The sequence below is a fragment of the Sinohyriopsis cumingii genome, chromosome 6 (assembly GCF_028554795.1).
Source record: "Sinohyriopsis cumingii isolate HCF-2022 chromosome 6, ASM2855479v2, whole genome shotgun sequence".
Lineage (NCBI taxonomy): Eukaryota > Metazoa > Mollusca > Bivalvia > Unionida > Unionidae > Sinohyriopsis > Sinohyriopsis cumingii.
Genome location: NC_142966.1, coordinates 69648798 through 69668914, shown reverse-complemented (window position 1 = coordinate 69668914; position 20117 = coordinate 69648798). Strand labels below are relative to the sequence as shown.

Genomic DNA, 20117 nt, shown 5'->3' with positions numbered 1-20117 from the left:
ACCAATGTTTAAACAAAGATGGCTCTGGGCTTTGCCAATATCGCAAATTGAGAGTTTTGTACTTATTGGCCACACAATATACCATCTGGCAATTTTTTGGCGACAACATTCTTGGCTGTTTAAACTTGTTCATAATATTTTGGGTTTGGGATGGAGAAATTCAGAGGTACCATAAAAGGAAACCGCAGACCTTGATATAAAATGCACTTGAATCTATCTATTGTTATATACACAAATCCTTTAATATAAGTGACTCGTATGTCCATATTTCTTTTACGTCTGTGTTTATTTGATATTATAACAGCTCATTATTCTTAAACTATAGCTACCCTCCCCCAAAAAGGAGACAAAACAAGAATGCAACTGATATTGATACCATGTTCTTTAACTTGTTGTCGTCTTCGATTGAATCTTACAGATCTAAAGCATCGCATTTAATATGTAAATTAAGCAGGGCTCTTAAAATTCTAATCTAAAGCGGATATTTTTTTATTTGTTTAAGACAAAAGGACCAAGGTGTGCACTGGAGAGTCAGCATTCATAGCGTTGCTGGAAAACGAGTGGTCATGACCTCAAAGTCGAAAGATTCAGCAAGCAATGGTTCTGCGATGTGCCCATGATTATAGGTCAAAAGGCAAGCATCAACGTTAGAAAATGTATTGCCTTGCTTCGTAATGGTTCGTACAAGGTATGATCAGAATCTGTCATGGGGTGAATAAAATATATGCAAATGAGAAACTTTAACCAAACCGTAAACAAACTGTTGCCGAATACGCCACTGCAGGCGTTGGAAAAATGGGTACTATGCCTCGCTTCTCATTAACTTGTCTTGACCAAGAAGATGTTATTCGTTGGGTTGTATAATAGACCGAACCTGTCATAATCCATCACTGTGTTCAATCTGTGAGCAATGGTTAATACTGTGCAGTCTGCAAACTCTGTCCTTATTGTTTGCTGAATAAGATCATCCGTTTCCATGTCAACGGCTGCTGTAGCTTCATCAAGAACGAGGACTTTACTTTTCTTCAACAAGCTTCTTGCTAGACATATCAGCTGTCTCTGTCCAACACTGGAATATGTTTAAAAGACTTATTTTGCCATGTGACTTCAGTAACATTCAGCGAAGTATTAACAAGAATGTATGTAATGATAAGTACACTGATAGAATATTAGCCAATTGTAATTCGATTCTATGTCTTTATATTACATTTACTTGAATGATGCACGTTTAAGTGATCATAATTCTCTCAAAGGCTGGAGAGAATTAGCCCGGTGGCCTAAGTGGTTGGAGAGTCTACCTCATATGCGAGAGGTCGCGGGTTCGATCCTCAGTCGAGTTATACCAAAGACTTATAAAAAAGGTACTAACAGCTACCTCGCTTGGCGCTCAGCATTAAGAGGTTATTGTTAGACATCACTATGAACTGCCACAGTGAAGACATCGTAACGACATGACTGAAAAATTGTTAAAGCTATGTTAAAAATCCAAATCAGACACACACACACACACACACACACACACACACACACACACACACTCTCTCTCTCTCTCTCTCTCTCTCAAAGGTTGGTGAAATTGTAAGATCTGTAAAAATTCCAAACAATATCTAGCAGAGCAGTTATATAGCTAACAAGAATTATGACTTTTTTTTCTTCAAACAAATGTGTCAGTAGAGGGACCACACACAATGGTTATAATACAATATAGGAACTGATGCCTTGACACTAATGAAATAAAATGAGAAACGTTAGAAGCAAATAATTATTGTACATGATGACATGTATACTTTTAATGTTATTTATATTTAATTTACATTGTTTGTTTGTTTCATTCTTTTATATTTTTGTTTCATTATATGCTACTGCTAATGTGACATCGTAAGCTGGACCTGTCCTTGTCCAAAATTAAGTTAATTTTTTACTTAGCCTGGATTATTGATTTCGGTTTTTTAGTAAAAATGTTTATCTCTGTCTGAGTCATGAACTTTGCAAATTCCTTTATGAATTTCATGATCTACCTGTTGTTTACTACACATTTGATACTATAATTTTAGCAACAAATGTCTAACTATAACTAAGATTTTATTTTGAAACATTATGCGAATTCCAGAGGGTTATTTTCCATTAGGCAATGTTTTATTTAAGAAAATGTTAATTATGACCTGAAGTCAAGTGGAAGACTATGTAATCTTGTTACTCGACAAGTATTGATTTGTGCTTTAAGATCTTGGCAGAATCATTTGTATTACTGTTGTGTCCAGTTATTCATTTGGGCTGGAATTTATTTTTTTAATGCAAGTTATTCTTCTCTGGAAACACTGGATGCTCTACAAAAATTACATTCTTCGAAGTAGAAACTGAAGTTTCAAAATATGATATATTCTTGGATTGTATTATTGTGATCCAACGAGAGACTGTTGGTACATCAACACGACTGGTACATCAACACGACACGGGCTACTACAGGCAGATCAACTCCTTCAGTGTTGGATTTAATTTGGATTTCCATTAGCGTTTCTTCAAAACTTTAATTATTCGGACTTGTGTCTGTAATTCTACGATCATTTGGGATTTGATTAAGAAAAAGTAAGTTCTGTTTTACGTTTTCAGTTTGGATTATAGGGAAGTTAATTATTTGTTGTTATTTGTTTGACATTTTACAAAGCTTGCTGCGTCTCGCTATTTTAAATTACATATTGTAAGACTGGTGTCGTAATACTAATACAGCTTTGTATCTGATCCTCTTGAAAGGAAAAGAAACAAGAAATCAAATTTATGACTAGAATCATACATCCTCTATACAAACCTTAGATTCTGTCCTCCCTCTCCACATTCGTACTCCAGTTTGGTGGGTAGCGAATCGATAAAGGATTTTAAGTGTGCTTGTTCCAATGCCAGCCAGATGGCGCTATCTGTGTGGTCATTATGGGGATCAAGATTCATTCTTAGACTTCCTGAGAACAAAACAGGTTCCTGAGAAGGAAAGCAAAATGAATGTATCCCTTAAAATCCTATTATGTTCTTATACAATCAACGTATCCCTCGATGGAATCACTCGTATATGTGTGTGTGTGTGTGTGTGTGTGTGTGTCTTAATTTTAACGTAGCTATACAATAAATTACGTCATATCGGTACGATGTCTGCAGTGTGGCAGTTTATAGTGATGTCTAACACAGGGGCATATCATGCCGCAGACATGTAGCATCACGTACCACATAAAAACATTATCCTGACACAAGGCAAACCAGTCCTAACACTAATCACTTAATGCTGTGCGCCGAGCGAGGCAGCTGTTAGCACCGTTTTTTGAAGTCTTCTGTATGACTCGGCCGGAGTGCGAACCCGCGACATCACGCATCCGAGACGGACGCTCTAACCACTAGATCACCGGAGCAGTCCACTTGTAGATAATCTCACAGATATCTTTTGATTTTGTTTGATTGGCATATTTTCTCCCACTCGTATTAATTCAGTTTGTGTTCATCTTCAGTACTTTCGATTAAAGCGATGCCTGGCTGCAAGTATCCACAAAGTGGTGATTTTCCTTCATTTCAGAGATAAAGATAGTACAATATAAATATAAAAGGGGACTTACACACATGAAATAACCACAAGCGATGGAGGAACCTTATCCGGGCTAGTACAGTTTTGATGCAGATTATTTCATATAACTTGCTTGTTCAAATCGACTCGAATTTAAACTTTTTAAAAATGCATTTAATGCAAAGCGAAAATTAAATGTGTAACAAAGGATATTAGTTTCCAATTACGCAAATTTAAACATGAGTTTGCTAAATATAGGTTCGTTAATTTGGTAAAAAAAAGTCTTGAATATTTAGTTATTTTACAAAAGAAATTTAAGTGTTCTCTTTCAATCGACGCACGTTTAATTCGACGGAGCCAATATGGCTTATTGTACAGCGGCAAAAAATAAATAGACAGTAGCATACAACGAGTTGACAAAGCAGCTCGACAGCCAACATAAAATTTTATAAGGCTCTGAGTGATCCAACAAATCCGAAGATGATTAAAAGAATGTACTAGATGTGATGAGGCACCTCATGTTGAACACACTCGGTAACCTCCATAAATATTAGGTCCAAAACGAAATACCAAAGCAGAGACTCAGTAATACTTTTGATGAGTCTACGTATTCATACAACATTACTAACCTGACCCAGGACATTATCACAGTCTATCAGGACCAGATCATCATACCATTTTAAAGATATCTAGTGCTGAATTAGAACTTGAGACACACGATTACATGTTCCTGATGATCTAGAGCGGAATGAGTGGTAGGATTACTATAATCCAAAATGTGCGTGCAAAATTTAAAAAAAAAAATGCATGACTTTTTCAAGGACTAATTCCTTGCTCCAGATAGGCTTGAATCAGTTGGATCAGATGAATTTATTTTATGTCAGTTGCAAAAGAAATGAGAACAGATACGTTTAAGTTACTGTGTATATAACAAACTACTATGAAATCAAAAAGTCATCGAATTCATTCTATATCTGATTTAGTGGAAACAATGTCTTACGACATTTAGTAATTTCTTATATTAGAGATTATGATGTTCTTTCAAATACAGATCTGCAAGGCCCATTGACGTGGGCGTCATTTATGTATTCAAATACAGATCTGCAAGGCTCATTGACGTGGGGGTCATTTATGTATTCCTAAAAGAGAATAAACTTAAACTGATTATGTTAAAAGCTAATCAGATCAACTATTCACTTTGTGAGCATAACTCATTTTTATTATATTGATTTGCAAGAAGGAATATCCTGTTATACGTTAGCAACTTTTATACCACCTCCTATCTTACAATATATTGTCCTGTTTACCTTCCAAACCAAGCCAGCTGAAATGAAATTCAACGTAGAAAAATGTTGACACGTATGTTACTAATTTCTGCATGCGTTTCATGATCAACAACTACTTTGTAGGTTTCGGTTAACTGTTCTCTCAATTGAAAACCCTTGGAACAAAAACCCAGGTTTTTCAGACCTTATATTAAAGACTTTAATTATTGTTTATTGTCAGGATCATTGTAGTCACTAATTTAGCACAGACTCAACATATTGCTCAAAACTCACATTGAGAGTCAAGACTGATGTTTGGCTCTGTTCATATAACGAGTCATTGATCCTTATTCCGTCAATTTCTTTCAACTAATTGAGCGTCTGTGCCCTGTTTTCATTTGAAGTCTTAGTTTTCTCAGGATATCTTTTGTTGATTTAATAGAATCTAATTCGTTTGCCATTCAATTCATTGCGATTAAATAGCTTGAACAGATATTTGCTTCCTTGTGATGATATTCCGTTGGTAACTGCTCCTCCAGTCATAGCTGTTGATGTAGCCATTTGTTGTATTTAAGAGTGGCAAATCTGTTCTTGTTTCTTGCTTTTTTCAGTCTCGATGAGGAAGTTAAGTATTAGTTTTCAATCGAATCCTCAAAAGATTATACTCATCCTGAACGTATGCGCGTTTTCCTTTTATGCCGTTAATAGGATGCATATATTCTTGCTATCGTCTATGAGTAGGTTGTTTACCCATAATGCAATAAAAAAATCTACATACGACCCTAAAAATGTTGCAATGGGTGGGAAACGGGGTTGAATATTTAAGCTAACAACAAATCACGTATAAGCGATATTGACTGATTTGAATGACACAATGCTTCGCTCCATCTATAATGTTTTACCCGTATTCATCAAAGCTCCGTCTATAATGTTTTACCTTTATTCATCAAAGCTCCGTATATAATGTTTTACCTGTATTCATCAAAGCTATATAGAGCATAGTTAAATATGTAAGTGACGACTAAAAATGTAGGTGTTTAATTAGTTTGAAAGACACCTACAAACCTTGTCTTGAATGTGAATACAAACTCTCCCTTCTGGTGTTCGAGTGGTGTTGGTATCTTTTAAACAGCGGCAACTACATCTTCTAAATTTATATTAAACTTTGTGTCCTCGTGGTACTCCCTATTCCGTAATGTGCGAAAATCGTAGAAAATATACATACCGGCATAAGTTTTGTATTTTCTCCAGACTCATTTTTGTTTTATGTGTTCATTTCAGATATTAAAAAAATAGTGTTTCACAAGTTTTATCTTATTTTCTATTTCATCAGTGCTACATTGTACCACACTGATATTACTGAGCACTTTTGTATCGTCATTCCCTTTTGCATCTGCGTTAATGTGTGCAATCTCAGCTTGTACTGTGTTGTAAACGTCAGTGAATGCAAAGTCTTTTATTATCTTCATTTAATCACTTAAATAAATAATATGGAGACAATCTTTGTTCAGCGTTTGAAAATTTACTTAATATCAATGGGCCCCGAGTGACCGAGTGGTCTAAAGCGCTCTCCGTTACGGATCACTGCCATCTCACCTCTGTCTGCTTGGGTTCGAGTCTCCGATTCGGTCAGTGTGGGTATGTGAGAAAGCTTGCCAGTAGCTACTTGTGGGTCGGTGGTTCTTTCTGGGGTTTTCCCGGGTTCTTCCTCCACCGTTAATACTGACCGCGATGTATAGCCTATCGTGTGCTGAAAAATGGCGTTAAGCCCTACAACAACAACAACAACTTAATATCCACTGCATATGTGAATAGCGTACTGAAAAGCATCATGCAGACAAAGCCTCATGTCAAATGGTACACTGTGTTGATAATGTTTACTGTTAGATATGCTGCTATACATGTAGCAAAAGTGATAGCCAACGGGCTTTGTACCAAAAGCACTTTGCCGCAAAACGGCAGGGCTATATTCTCATTCCAGCAGACTATCTTTTCTTTTACACTATATCACACAAAAAGATGTGTTGCTCCGGTGGTGACCTGGTTGTTCATCCTCTGATAATATCGTCGGGTTCAAGTCCGCTCGCTGTGCGGTAGTCAGTTATGAACTGTGAGTGTAAATGTGATTATTAACTTTATTAACTCTTCCGCGATGGTGAACCCACAGACACATTCAAAAGCTTCATCAAACGCATGTTTTATACAACTGCGAGAACAGTTTTCATTGATGTACTGAAAATATGGACGATAATGATTTTTGTTAGTTGCCATATTAATATTTATTTCTGGGTAAAGGCAGCAGACTTAAAGTCCTACTAAAACATCTCTGATATTGTGTTGGACGAAGTCCAGTCTTTGCCAATGTCTTGGAGCAACATTGTCCTAAAGTAATTATGCTCGTTCCTTCGCGACGACAATAGGTTTTGTTCCACTGGGACGACACTGTTATATGATACTATCATATTATGAGAATTATTTTCACCTTGTAAAAGCTCTGTTCTTGTATTAGGTTGATTCTTTAACATTTATTTTTGTCCGCGAGGGTCACATCGCCGTAGGAGATTAAGACTCTGTGAGAAAGGAAGTCTTCTTTTGGATCAAATGGACAAGGTGTTTGAAACAGATACACCACCTCCTGTCAAGTAGCAGATTGTGTTGTTTGAGCTCGTTGTATTTCTTTTACATACTGTAATTAGACTTTTTTCAAGGACTGTTCCATCACCTTACTCAATCATTAGATGGTCACTTTGGCTCTGTTAAATACATTTGAACGTTTTCCAAGTTCTGCTCTATGGGATATTTATTCTCCTTTGCGATTTGAATATGTAGAAATGTAAGTTGCAAGATGACCTAAAATTTACAATGCGTTTTGAGGAACATATTCAAAATGTGGACAATAGAAGGACATAAGTGAATAACTAATATAGGTGACCCTTATTGCAGAAATTGTAGAGACGCCTACAGGAACAACTGATAACTAGAAAGAATAGGCCAAACAAAATGCACATAAAAGATGGAGAGATGAAAACGTATATTTCTATCAAAAGAACACGACAAAAGGAGCAACGAAACTAGAATGCATTCAAACTATTAATTTAGTAAAAGTACCCCAATGATATTGACAACATGCTTCCAGATTTGGCCTGAGTCAGCATTTTAAAATCATTAAAAGAGAGCATAAAATCGGACATAGCATTGAACATGTCAGCTGTTCGATCAATTGAATTATACAGTCGGTGACAAAAATTTGACCAACCTAAGATGTTGATGCAGATAAGATTGGCGTAAGCGATGTCATACCGTGTGTCTAATCACCATGAACAGCAGAGATGTCCCAACTCAGCAAACACAGGATACACGTTAGCCAGTGAAGACGGGCCACAATATGGCAAATGCCATTGACCAAATAGATGGAAGAACACCAGATAAAGCTGAATGATTAAAAAAGAGTCAACTTCATCATTAATGAGTTTTTCAACAACAAAGTCTTTTTGATGTTTCCTGTTCAACTTCATTGCAAGGCACGTAGTCACTCCTGTAATTGCAACTACCGTAACGGTGTGACTTAAAGCATGAGTGCATCAACAACAATGCAACCAGTAAACGTTCTCCTTCTTAGGGTTTTTTCCAATTGCTGCTCTGCAGATAATATTTATATGTCGATCAAAGCTATATCCTACCACTCCCAACTAAATTTTACTTGTCTTTGTCTGTCTGGGATGTTGCCTCATATCATAAATGGTTGTATTTTGCCTCTAGCATTGCTGATACGCGAGAAAGCTCGTTCGACATGTCCTTTGGAAGCGGTACTGTACATAACTGCTATATTATTGACTCTCCCTGAAAATAACTAAAGTAGCCACCAAACATTTATTCCAATTTAGTGGTTCCAAAGCTTTGATGACACTGCCTATGAAGGCGATGTGTTTTCCTCATTAGAAGAAAGCATGCAACGTCATAGACGCATCATAAATTACTTAAGATCTCTGTTAGCCAAGTAAAAGTGGAATATCAATGAATCAAATCGTTTATAATATCAAGATTCCTACACTTTGTACCAACGAAATATTTATTAGCCAATTTTTTAAGAAAAAAATTTTATAAATTTAAGTGTATATAAATTCAATAAATGTTGTCAAAGTCAAAAGCAATTCATGAGACTTGATGCTGAATTGACTGATACAATTTATATCCACGAAGAGATATTTTCAAACATAAAGAACCCCGTTGAAATGTTTACAATCTTATAAGCATATTTATTTGGACAACTATTAGGTTTAGTAGGAAGTTAAAAGAAACTATTGGCAATATTAACTCAATAATGGAGTGAGTGGTAATTACCATTAGTAAATGGTGTAACAATACCAGCATTAATACAATGGCGGTGACAACGATATCAACATTTGCTCTATTCATAGCAAATTTGATTACAAATATGATATAAAGGTGTTTTTCCTACTTCCTATATCTTTCTACTTGACCTACCTATCCTGCATCTCCTCCGTGTACTCCAGTATCTCCTAATAAGGCGAATTACTCAATGACTTAATTAAGCAAGGCATGAAATTGAGTCCACTATTTCAATTAATTGAAAAGTAAAGCATCAGCAGTAACTGTTTCTTTGGTTTTGGCAATGTTATATGCTTTTTGCTTATGAGTGCCAGCCAACACGTTTCTTTTTTCTCTGAACAGGTTTGGTTGCTTGTCTTGGAAGAATTTAGTTTGTTACTAACATCAATGACACAAAATTGGCACCATCCAGAATTAAAAGTTCCTCCAAATCAATCGAGGTCTTTCTTCGTATGAAAGTAGATTATTCAAAATGTAAATCATATCAACCATTAGTATGCACTAAACGATTGTTTATTTGATGGCGCATATTGCTTTCTGGAGTTTGTAAATTGCCAGGCGCAGATAACCTGGTCGAGCTATGCACGTGTGCCGAACGCGCAACTGTGCTTCACGTGACAGCTGGGCTATTGAACCATAACTTTTCTTTTCCACGCAAGTATCACGCATCTTGTTTACGTTTTTCCCCACTACAGTATCTTGTCGCTCTGTTTATCACTCTTTGCATTACTTTTCTTTGTTATCTCAGTGTGAATAATAGGGTTTAAACCCAGTTTGTACGAGACATTGATTAACCTCCTGCATGTTTCAATGCACTAGTTTTCACAACATCGGTCATATTCAAGACCCTGTATATCACTGAAGCACTCAGATTTGAATTTAGGAGTTCAAATTGAAAGACTTTGCAAAATATCCCGATAGACTGATCTATATAATGTACTAAATTTCCTTGCTTCCTGTAAAGGTTCAGCATATTGATGTACCATATATGTTCTTCTTGACATGAATTAACTTTGGCAAAACATTATCCTATTTTCTAGTTTCCTTTGTGTGAAATAGTTCCAGATTTCAGTCATTTGTGTTATGTCGAACCATTCCACTTCAGATTCTTTTTCTGTTCGAGTACGTTAAAATTATTCAATGTTTTAAATATTCACAGACGCTTCACTTTCATGTTATAAAACACATTCTCCTCGTACACATCGTATCTTTTTATGATCTCTTTGAAGACGATTCTGAAGTGGGTCGTGTGCATAACCTCTTCTTTATTTGTACTCCTTGAACTAACTAGCATTTTTAAAATACATTTACCACTGTCCAGATGAACTTGCAACCATTGCTGTATTATTCATATGCTTAGATGTAAAGAATGTCTAATGATCAAAATACTTTAGCATAATACACCACTCTGAATGTGAACCTTTTTCTCGCTTGTGTGATATGTGAGTAGATTGTTCGGTTAAACATTCTCTTAATTTAGCATGTTTATTGTTTTCTTTCATTTAACTTGCTTCCACAATGGATTGATATTGGCGTAAGCAAATGTACTGTTCGTGATCTTTTGGATCAAAACCAGTGAAGATCCTTCTGTTCTTAGCTATTCATTGTTATTGAAATACGTGCAAGCTGAATTTCCACCACAAATGTACAAAATAATTTAATACCTTTTATGTTGTGGATAAATCAGTAACTTCACTCTCTATTTATATAATGCAGCCGGTGAACATACAATAGCATTCATGGTCTCCTACCTGTGGCAGTACTGTAAGCTTGGCCCTGAGGTCATGCAGTCCAATCTTACTGACATCCACACCGTCCACCAGTATATGGCCTCCTGCTGGCTCAATCACGCGGAACAGGGCCAAGCTCAACGAGGACTTGCCGGCTCCAGTACGACCAACTAGACCAACCTGAAACATTCGTGCATTAGACGAATTAAACCAAACTGGAACATTCATGCATTAGAGGAATTAAACCAACCTGAAACATTCATGCATTAGACGAATTAAACCAAACTGGAACATTCATGCATTAGACGAATTAAACCAAACTGGAACATTCATGCATTAGACGAATTGAACCAACCTGAAACATTCGTGCATTAGACGAATTAAACCAAACTGGAGCATTCATGCATTAGACGAATTAAACCAAACTGGAACATTCATGCATTAGACGAATTAAACCAAACTGGAACATTCATGCATTAGACGAATTAAACCAAACTGGAACATTCATGCATTAGACGAATTAAACCAAACTGGAACATTCATGCATTAGACGAATTAAACCAAACTGGAACATTCATGCATTAGACGAATTAAACCAAACTGGAACATTCATGCATTAGACAAATTAAACCAAACTGGAACATTCATGCATTAGACGAATTAAACCAACCTGAAACATTCATGCATTAGACGAATTAAACCAACCTGAAACATTCATGCATTAGACGAATTAAACCAAACTGGAACATTCATGCATTAGACGAATTAAACCAAACTGGAACATTCATGCATTAGACGAATTAAACCAAACTGGAACATTCATGCATTAGACGAATTAAACCAAACTGGAACATTCATGCATTAGACGAATTAAACCAAACTGGAACATTCATGCATTAGACGAATTAAACCAACCTGAAACATTCATGCATTAGACGAATTAAACCAACCTGAAACATTCATGCATTAGACGAATTAAACCAAACTGGAACATTCATGCATTAGACGAATTAAACCAAACTGGAACATTCATGCATTAGACGAATTAAACCAAACTGGAACATTCATGCATTAGACGAATTAAACCAAACTGGAACATTCATGCATTAGACGAATTAAAACCAAACTGGAACATTCATGCATTAGACGAATTAAACCAACCTGAAACATTCATGCATTAGACGAATTAAACCAACCTGAAACATTCATGCATTAGACGAATTAAACCAAACTGGAACATTCATGCATTAGACGAATTAAACCAAACTGGAACATTCATGCATTAGACGAATTAAACCAAACTGGAACATTCATGCATTAGACGAATTAAACCAACCTGAAACATTCATGCATTAGACGAATTAAACCAAACTGGAACATTCATGCATTAGACGAATTAAACCAAACTGGAACATTCATGCATTAGACGAATTAAACCAAACTGGAACATTCATGCATTAGACGAATTAAACCAAACTGGAACATTCATGCATTAGACGAATTAAACCAAACTGGAACATTCATGCATTAGACGAATTAAAACCAAACTGGAACATTCATGCATTAGACGAATTAAACCAAGCTGAAACATTCATGCATTAGACGAATTAAACCAACCTGAAACATTCGTGCATTAGACGAATTAAACCAAACTGGAGCATTCATGCATTAGACGAATTAAACCAAACTGGAACATTCATGCATTAGACGAATTAAACCAACCTGAAACATTCATGCATTAGACGAATTAAACCAACCTGAAACATTCATGCATTAGACGAATTAAACCAAACTGGAACATTCATGCATTAGACGAATTAAACCAACCTGAAACATTCGTGCATTAGACGAATTAAACCAAACTGGAGCATTCATGCATTAGACGAATTAAACCAAACTGGAACATTCATGCATTAGACGAATTAAACCAAACTGGAACATTCATGCATTAGACGAATTAAACCAAACTGGAACATTCATGCATTAGACGAATTAAACCAAACTGGAACATTCATGCATTAGACTAATTAAACCAAACTGGAACATTCATGCATTAGACGAATTAAACCAACCTGAAACATTCATGCATTAGACGAATTAAACCAAACTGGAACATTCATGCATTAGACGAATTAAACCAAACTGGAACATTCATGCATTAGACGAATTAAACCAACCTGAAACATTCATGCATTAGACGAATTAAACCAACCTGAAACATTCATGCATTAGACGAATTAAACCAAACTGGAACATTCATGCATTAGACGAATTAAACCAAACTGGAACATTCATGCATTAGACGAATTAAACTAAACTGGAACATTCATGCATTAGACGAATTAAACCAAACTGGAACATTCATGCATTAAACGAATTAAGCCAAACTGGAACATTCATGCATTAGACGAATTAAACCAAACTGAAACATTCATGCATTAGACGAATTAAACCAAACTGGAACATTCATGCATTAGACGAATTAAACCAAACTGGAACATTCATGCATTAGACGAATTAAACCAACCTGAAACATTCATGCATTAGACGAATTAAACCAACCTGAAACATTCATGCATTAGACGAATTAAACTAAACTGGAACATTCATGCATTAGACGAATTAAACCAAACTGGAACATTAATGCATTAGACGAATTAAACCAAACTGGAACATTCATGCATTAGACGAATTAAACCAAACTGGAACATTCATGCATTAGAGGAATTAAAACCAAACTGGAACATTCATGCATTAGACGAATTAAACCAAACTGGAACATTCATGCATTAGACGAATTAAACCAACCTGAAACATTCATGCATTAGACGAATTAAACCAAACTGGAACATTCATGCATTAGACGAATTAAACCAACCTGGAACATTCGTGTATTAGACGAATTAAACCAAACTGGATCATTCATGCATTAGACGAATTAATCCAAACTGGAACATTCATGCATTAGACGAATTAAACCAAACTGGAACATTCATGCATTAGACGAATTAAACCAAACTGGAACATTCATGCATTAGACGAATTAAACCAACCTGGAACACTCATGCATTAAACGAATTAAACCAAACTGGAACATTCATGCATTAGACGAATTAAACCAAACTGGAACATTCATGCATTAGACGAATTAAACCAAACTGAAACATTCATGCATTAGACGAATTAAACCAAACTGGAACATTCATGCATTAGACAAATTAAACCAAACTGGAATATTCATGCATTAGACGAATTAAACCAACCTGAAACATTCATGCATTAGACGAATTAAACCAACGTGAAACATTCATGCATTAGACGAATTAAACCAAACTGGAACATTCATGCATTAGACGAATTAAACCAAACTGGAACATTCATGCATTAGACGAATTAAACCAAACTGGAACATTCATGCATTAGACGAATTAAACCAAACTGGAACATTCATGCATTAGACGAATTAAACCAAACTGGAACATTCATGCATTAGACGAATTAAACCAAACTGGAACATTCATGCATTAGACGAATTAAACCAACCTGAAACATTCATGCATTAGACGAATTAAACCAACCTGAAACATTCATGCATTAGACGAATTAAACCAAACTGGAACATTCATGCATTAGACGAATTAAACCAAACTGGAACATTCATGCATTAGACGAATTAAACCAACCTGGAACACTCATGCATTAAACGAATTAAACCAAACTGGAACATTCATGCATTAGACGAATTAAACCAAACTGGAACATTCATGCATTAGACGAATTAAACCAAACTGAAACATTCATGCATTAGACGAATTAAACCAAACTGGAACATTCATGCATTAGACAAATTAAACCAAACTGGAACATTCATGCATTAGACGAATTAAACCAACCTGAAACATTCATGCATTAGACGAATTAAACCAACCTGAAACATTCATGCATTAGACGAATTAAACCAAACTGGAACATTCATGCATTAGACGAATTAAACCAAACTGGAACATTCATGCATTAGACGAATTAAACCAAACTGGAACATTCATGCATTAGACGAATTAAACCAAACTGGAACATTCATGCATTAGACGAATTAAACCAAACTGGAACATTCATGCATTAGACGAATTAAACCAAACTGGAACATTCATGCATTAGACGAATTAAACCAACCTGAAACATTCATGCATTAGACGAATTAAACCAACCTGAAACATTCATGCATTAGACGAATTAAACCAAACTGGAACATTCATGCATTAGACGAATTAAACCAAACTGGAACATTCATGCATTAGACGAATTAAACCAAACTGGAACATTCATGCATTAGACGAATTAAAACCAAACTGGAACATTCATGCATTAGACGAATTAAACCAACCTGAAACATTCATGCATTAGACGAATTAAACCAACCTGAAACATTCATGCATTAGACGAATTAAACCAAACTGGAACATTCATGCATTAGACGAATTAAACCAAACTGGAACATTCATGCATTAGACGAATTAAACCAAACTGGAACATTCATGCATTAGACGAATTAAACCAACCTGAAACATTCATGCATTAGACGAATTAAACCAAACTGGAACATTCATGCATTAGACGAATTAAACCAAACTGGAACATTCATGCATTAGACGAATTAAACCAAACTGGAACATTCATGCATTAGACGAATTAAACCAAACTGGAACATTCATGCATTAGACGAATTAAACCAACCTGAAACATTCATGCATTAGACGAATTAAACCAAACTGGAACATTCATGCATTAGACGAATTAAACCAAACTGGAACATTCATGCATTAGACGAATTAAACCAAACTGGAACATTCATGCATTAGACGAATTAAACCAAACTGGAACATTCATGCATTAGACGAATTAAACCAAACTGGAACATTCATGCATTAGACGAATTAAAACCAAACTGGAACATTCATGCATTAGACGAATTAAACCAAGCTGAAACATTCATGCATTAGACGAATTAAACCAACCTGAAACATTCGTGCATTAGACGAATTAAACCAAACTGGAGCATTCATGCATTAGACGAATTAAACCAAACTGGAACATTCATGCATTAGACGAATTAAACCAACCTGAAACATTCATGCATTAGACGAATTAAACCAACCTGAAACATTCATGCATTAGACGAATTAAACCAAACTGGAACATTCATGCATTAGACGAATTAAACCAACCTGAAACATTCGTGCATTAGACGAATTAAACCAAACTGGAGCATTCATGCATTAGACGAATTAAACCAAACTGGAACATTCATGCATTAGACGAATTAAACCAAACTGGAACATTCATGCATTAGACGAATTAAACCAAACTGGAACATTCATGCATTAGACGAATTAAACCAAACTGGAACATTCATGCATTAGACTAATTAAACCAAACTGGAACATTCATGCATTAGACGAATTAAACGAAACTGGAACATTCATGCATTAGACGAATTAAACCAACCTGAAACATTCATGCATTAGACGAATTAAACCAACCTGAAACATTCATGCATTAGACGAATTAAACCAAACTGGAACATTCATGCATTAGACGAATTAAACCAAACTGGAACATTCATGCATTAGACGAATTAAACTAAACTGGAACATTCATGCATTAGACGAATTAAACCAAACTGGAACATTCATGCATTAAACGAATTAAGCCAAACTGGAACATTCATGCATTAGACGAATTAAACCAAACTGAAACATTCATGCATTAGACGAATTAAACCAAACTGGAACATTCATGCATTAGACGAATTAAACCAAACTGGAACATTCATGCATTAGACGAATTAAACCAACCTGAAACATTCATGCATTAGACGAATTAAACCAACCTGAAACATTCATGCATTAGACGAATTAAACTAAACTGGAACATTCATGCATTAGACGAATTAAACCAAACTGGAACATTAATGCATTAGACGAATGAAACCAAACTGGAACATTCATGCATTAGACGAATTAAACCAAACTGGAACATTCATGCATTAGAGGAATTAAAACCAAACTGGAACATTCATGCATTAGACGAATTAAACCAAACTGGAACATTCATGCATTAGACGAATTAAACCAACCTGAAACATTCATGCATTAGACGAATTAAACCAAACTGGAACATTCATGCATTAGACGAATTAAACCAACCTGGAACATTCGTGTATTGGACGAATTAAACCAAACTGGATCATTCATGCATTAGACGAATTAATCCAAACTCGAACATTCATGCATTAGACGAATTAAACCAAACTGGAACATTCATGCATTAGACGAATTAAACCAAACTGGAACATTCATGCATTAGACGAATTAAACCAACCTGGAACACTCATGCATTAAACGAATTAAACCAAACTGGAACATTCATGCATTAGACGAATTAAACCAAACTGGAACATTCATGCATTAGACGAATTAAACCAAACTGGAACATTCATGCATTAGACGAATTAAACCAAGCTGGAACATTCATGCATTAGACGAATTAAACCAAACTGGAACATTCATGCATTAGACGAATTAAACCAAACTGGAACATTCATGCATTAGACGAATTAAACCAACCTGGAACATTCATGCATTAGACGAATTAAACCAAACTGGAACATTCATGCATTAGACGAATTAAACCAACCTGGAACATTCGTGCATTAGACGAATTAAACCAAACTGGAACATTCGTGCATTAGACGTATTAAACCAAACTGGAACATTCGTGCATTTGACGAATTAAACCAAACTGGAACATTCGTGTTTAAGAGCAAAATGTGCAATAGCTTGGAATAAATGAATGTATTCAGTGAGATATACTCTCATCAATATTAAAGGCACACATTAGAAAGGTTGATCAGTGAGTCAAAAAACTTTATGTTAGATACCCTAGTAAATTTAAATTAATTCGCTCGTACCGATTATAAAACTCCCAAAAAATATCCAGTTTAAATGTACTTCTGTTAAATATTTTCTTAAACTAATGTTTAGCACTTTTGCCATATCAAGATTTACACACACACACACACACACACACACACACACACACACACACACACATATATATATATATATATATATATATATATATATATATATATATATATATATATATATATATATATATATATATATATATAGTGATTATTTAAAAAAAATTATAATTACCTTTTCTCTAGGATTAACTGTCACTGTGATGTCCTTCAGAATAAGTTCAAGCCCCTGCCTGTATCTGGTAGAATACGACATAAACTCCACCTTTCCCTCTGCAGGCCAGGAGGGTGGGGGTCGGACGTCTGTTACAAGTGGAGCCTACAAATGTATCAGTATAGTTATGATAATGCAAATGTCGAGTTAGTCTTCGATATCAAACGATTATTTACAAGTATTTATTGCAATATCTGCAAGCTAATGTCTTATGAATCAGCTTAAAATCGCACAGATTTTTTTGAAAAGTTTGTCACGTTTCGCCTTTAAAAAATTTCATCAAAGTAGCAAACTTAAATTAACTTTTAGAAACAAATTGAATCTCGGTTCTTGACTGGTGATAATGGAAGAGTCATTAAATTTAACTTCGTGTCTTTTTAATTTGATTAGTTGATCTTTTTTATTATATGATTAGACAAAGAATACAGTTAATATCTAAAACAAAAGTTGGTTTGTACGGTTTCACCACTAAATATGTAATAATACCTATCTGACATGGCATTTATTAACCAATGCATATTATTTGCGTTTTCGTTCAGTCAACGACCTTTAACCTTTCACTTTCCTAGTAATGGTTCGTAATATCGAGTGCGTATGCTACAAACCTCAGTTGCTCTTTTGGTATATTCAAGTATTCTCTCCACAGAGACAAGGCTTGTCTCTAGCTCACTCGTCATCCTCACATACCAGTTGAAGTATTCTGTAAACTTTAAAAATAAAGTAGTTTTTATAGTATTCCCCCTTCTCATGAAAAGAAGTATCAAATATAGCTCTTGCAGAAAATAGCATATTTAATTCCGCACCAATACAAGAAAAAACTGTTGATTATGAAATCCGTCGGGTTCGTTTCTGTACAAGTGTTCAAATTTGTTGTTTTGTCAGTCTGTTATTCGGCTATTAAAATTTTCCTACATGCTGTGAAATGCATACTTAATACTTTGATGATTAGAATGAGTTTGCTTTTCCCCATATTTTTTCAAACATACGTTTGTAGTTTAGCTTTTACGCCTTTTATATTCTGTGCAAGACAAGATCTTACAAATGACACAAACGAATTTACACCTTATTGCTCAGATGTAGCGAACTGATATTAGATTTCATTTGTGGTGACGGACAGAGTAGACTCCACATGAAAATCAGTTACTTATTAAAAATGGCTGGCCACATTCTCATTGATGAGTCAAATGAATTCGAGTATAAATCCCAGTACTAAAGAGATGCAATGGAAGTCCATTACTAGTGTGCAATCTAGGCTTCACACTATGCCTTGATCTGCATTATACATGACATATGTATGGCATCTTAACACATTAATTTAGATATTAAGAAAAATATAAACTACTTTTGGAGAATATCCGTACTCTAATAACTGTGAAAGGTTTTGATGTATTGCCTTAGGAGAGACATGAGATTCGGGTTGTTAATGCTAGTTAATGCTATACATTCGTGGTTAAAATACCCATCAACAATAATAATGTGTATTGTCAAAAGTGTGATGGTTGTGAAACTTGTGAGACATTAACAGTTATCATATAAATAAAATTTTATGCAACCTTATTCCTGTTCTGGTACGCAGATCGTATTATTATTTCAGTACAATTAGGGTACGTTATTATTAAGAGAGAAACAAACTTAAGGAAAAGAATGAATTATATCACATTTATAAATAGTTTCGATGACCACAAGGGATCCCTTCAAACTATATGCAATTAATCACCTGTATTGCATATGAAATAGAAAGTCCAACGATTGCCCCATTTAAGGCTTCTCTCCCAAACACAGCAAATATCCCAGCAGCCACAACCACTAGTGCTCCCAATAGTTCCAACCTCACGGCAAGCCACCTGTGCAATGAAAGTATAAATAAAACAAATTAAAATTAAAACTGAGTTGAATATCAAAGAGAGCAGATGTTCTTTATTGTTAACTACCGGGATTTAAGGAATTTTGTCCATACGTTTGTTGTCTG

General features: G+C 35.1%; 1 protein-coding gene across 1 annotated transcript in view; it reads right to left on the bottom strand.

The window, feature by feature from the left end:
* Positions 1 to 20117, bottom strand: part of LOC149797150 (ATP-binding cassette sub-family C member 1-like) — a 56851-nt gene that overhangs the window by 2076 nt on the left and 34658 nt on the right. The window contains exons 24-29 of the mRNA XM_089961824.1: positions 19866 to 19992; positions 18754 to 18855; positions 18110 to 18253; positions 10911 to 11069; positions 2807 to 2973; positions 875 to 1069 (exon numbers count right to left, since the gene is read on the bottom strand). Coding sequence (XP_089817950.1) covers positions 875 to 1069; positions 2807 to 2973; positions 10911 to 11069; positions 18110 to 18253; positions 18754 to 18855; positions 19866 to 19992 — 894 coding nt within the window. The remainder of the gene's footprint in view (positions 1 to 874; positions 1070 to 2806; positions 2974 to 10910; positions 11070 to 18109; positions 18254 to 18753; positions 18856 to 19865; positions 19993 to 20117) is intronic.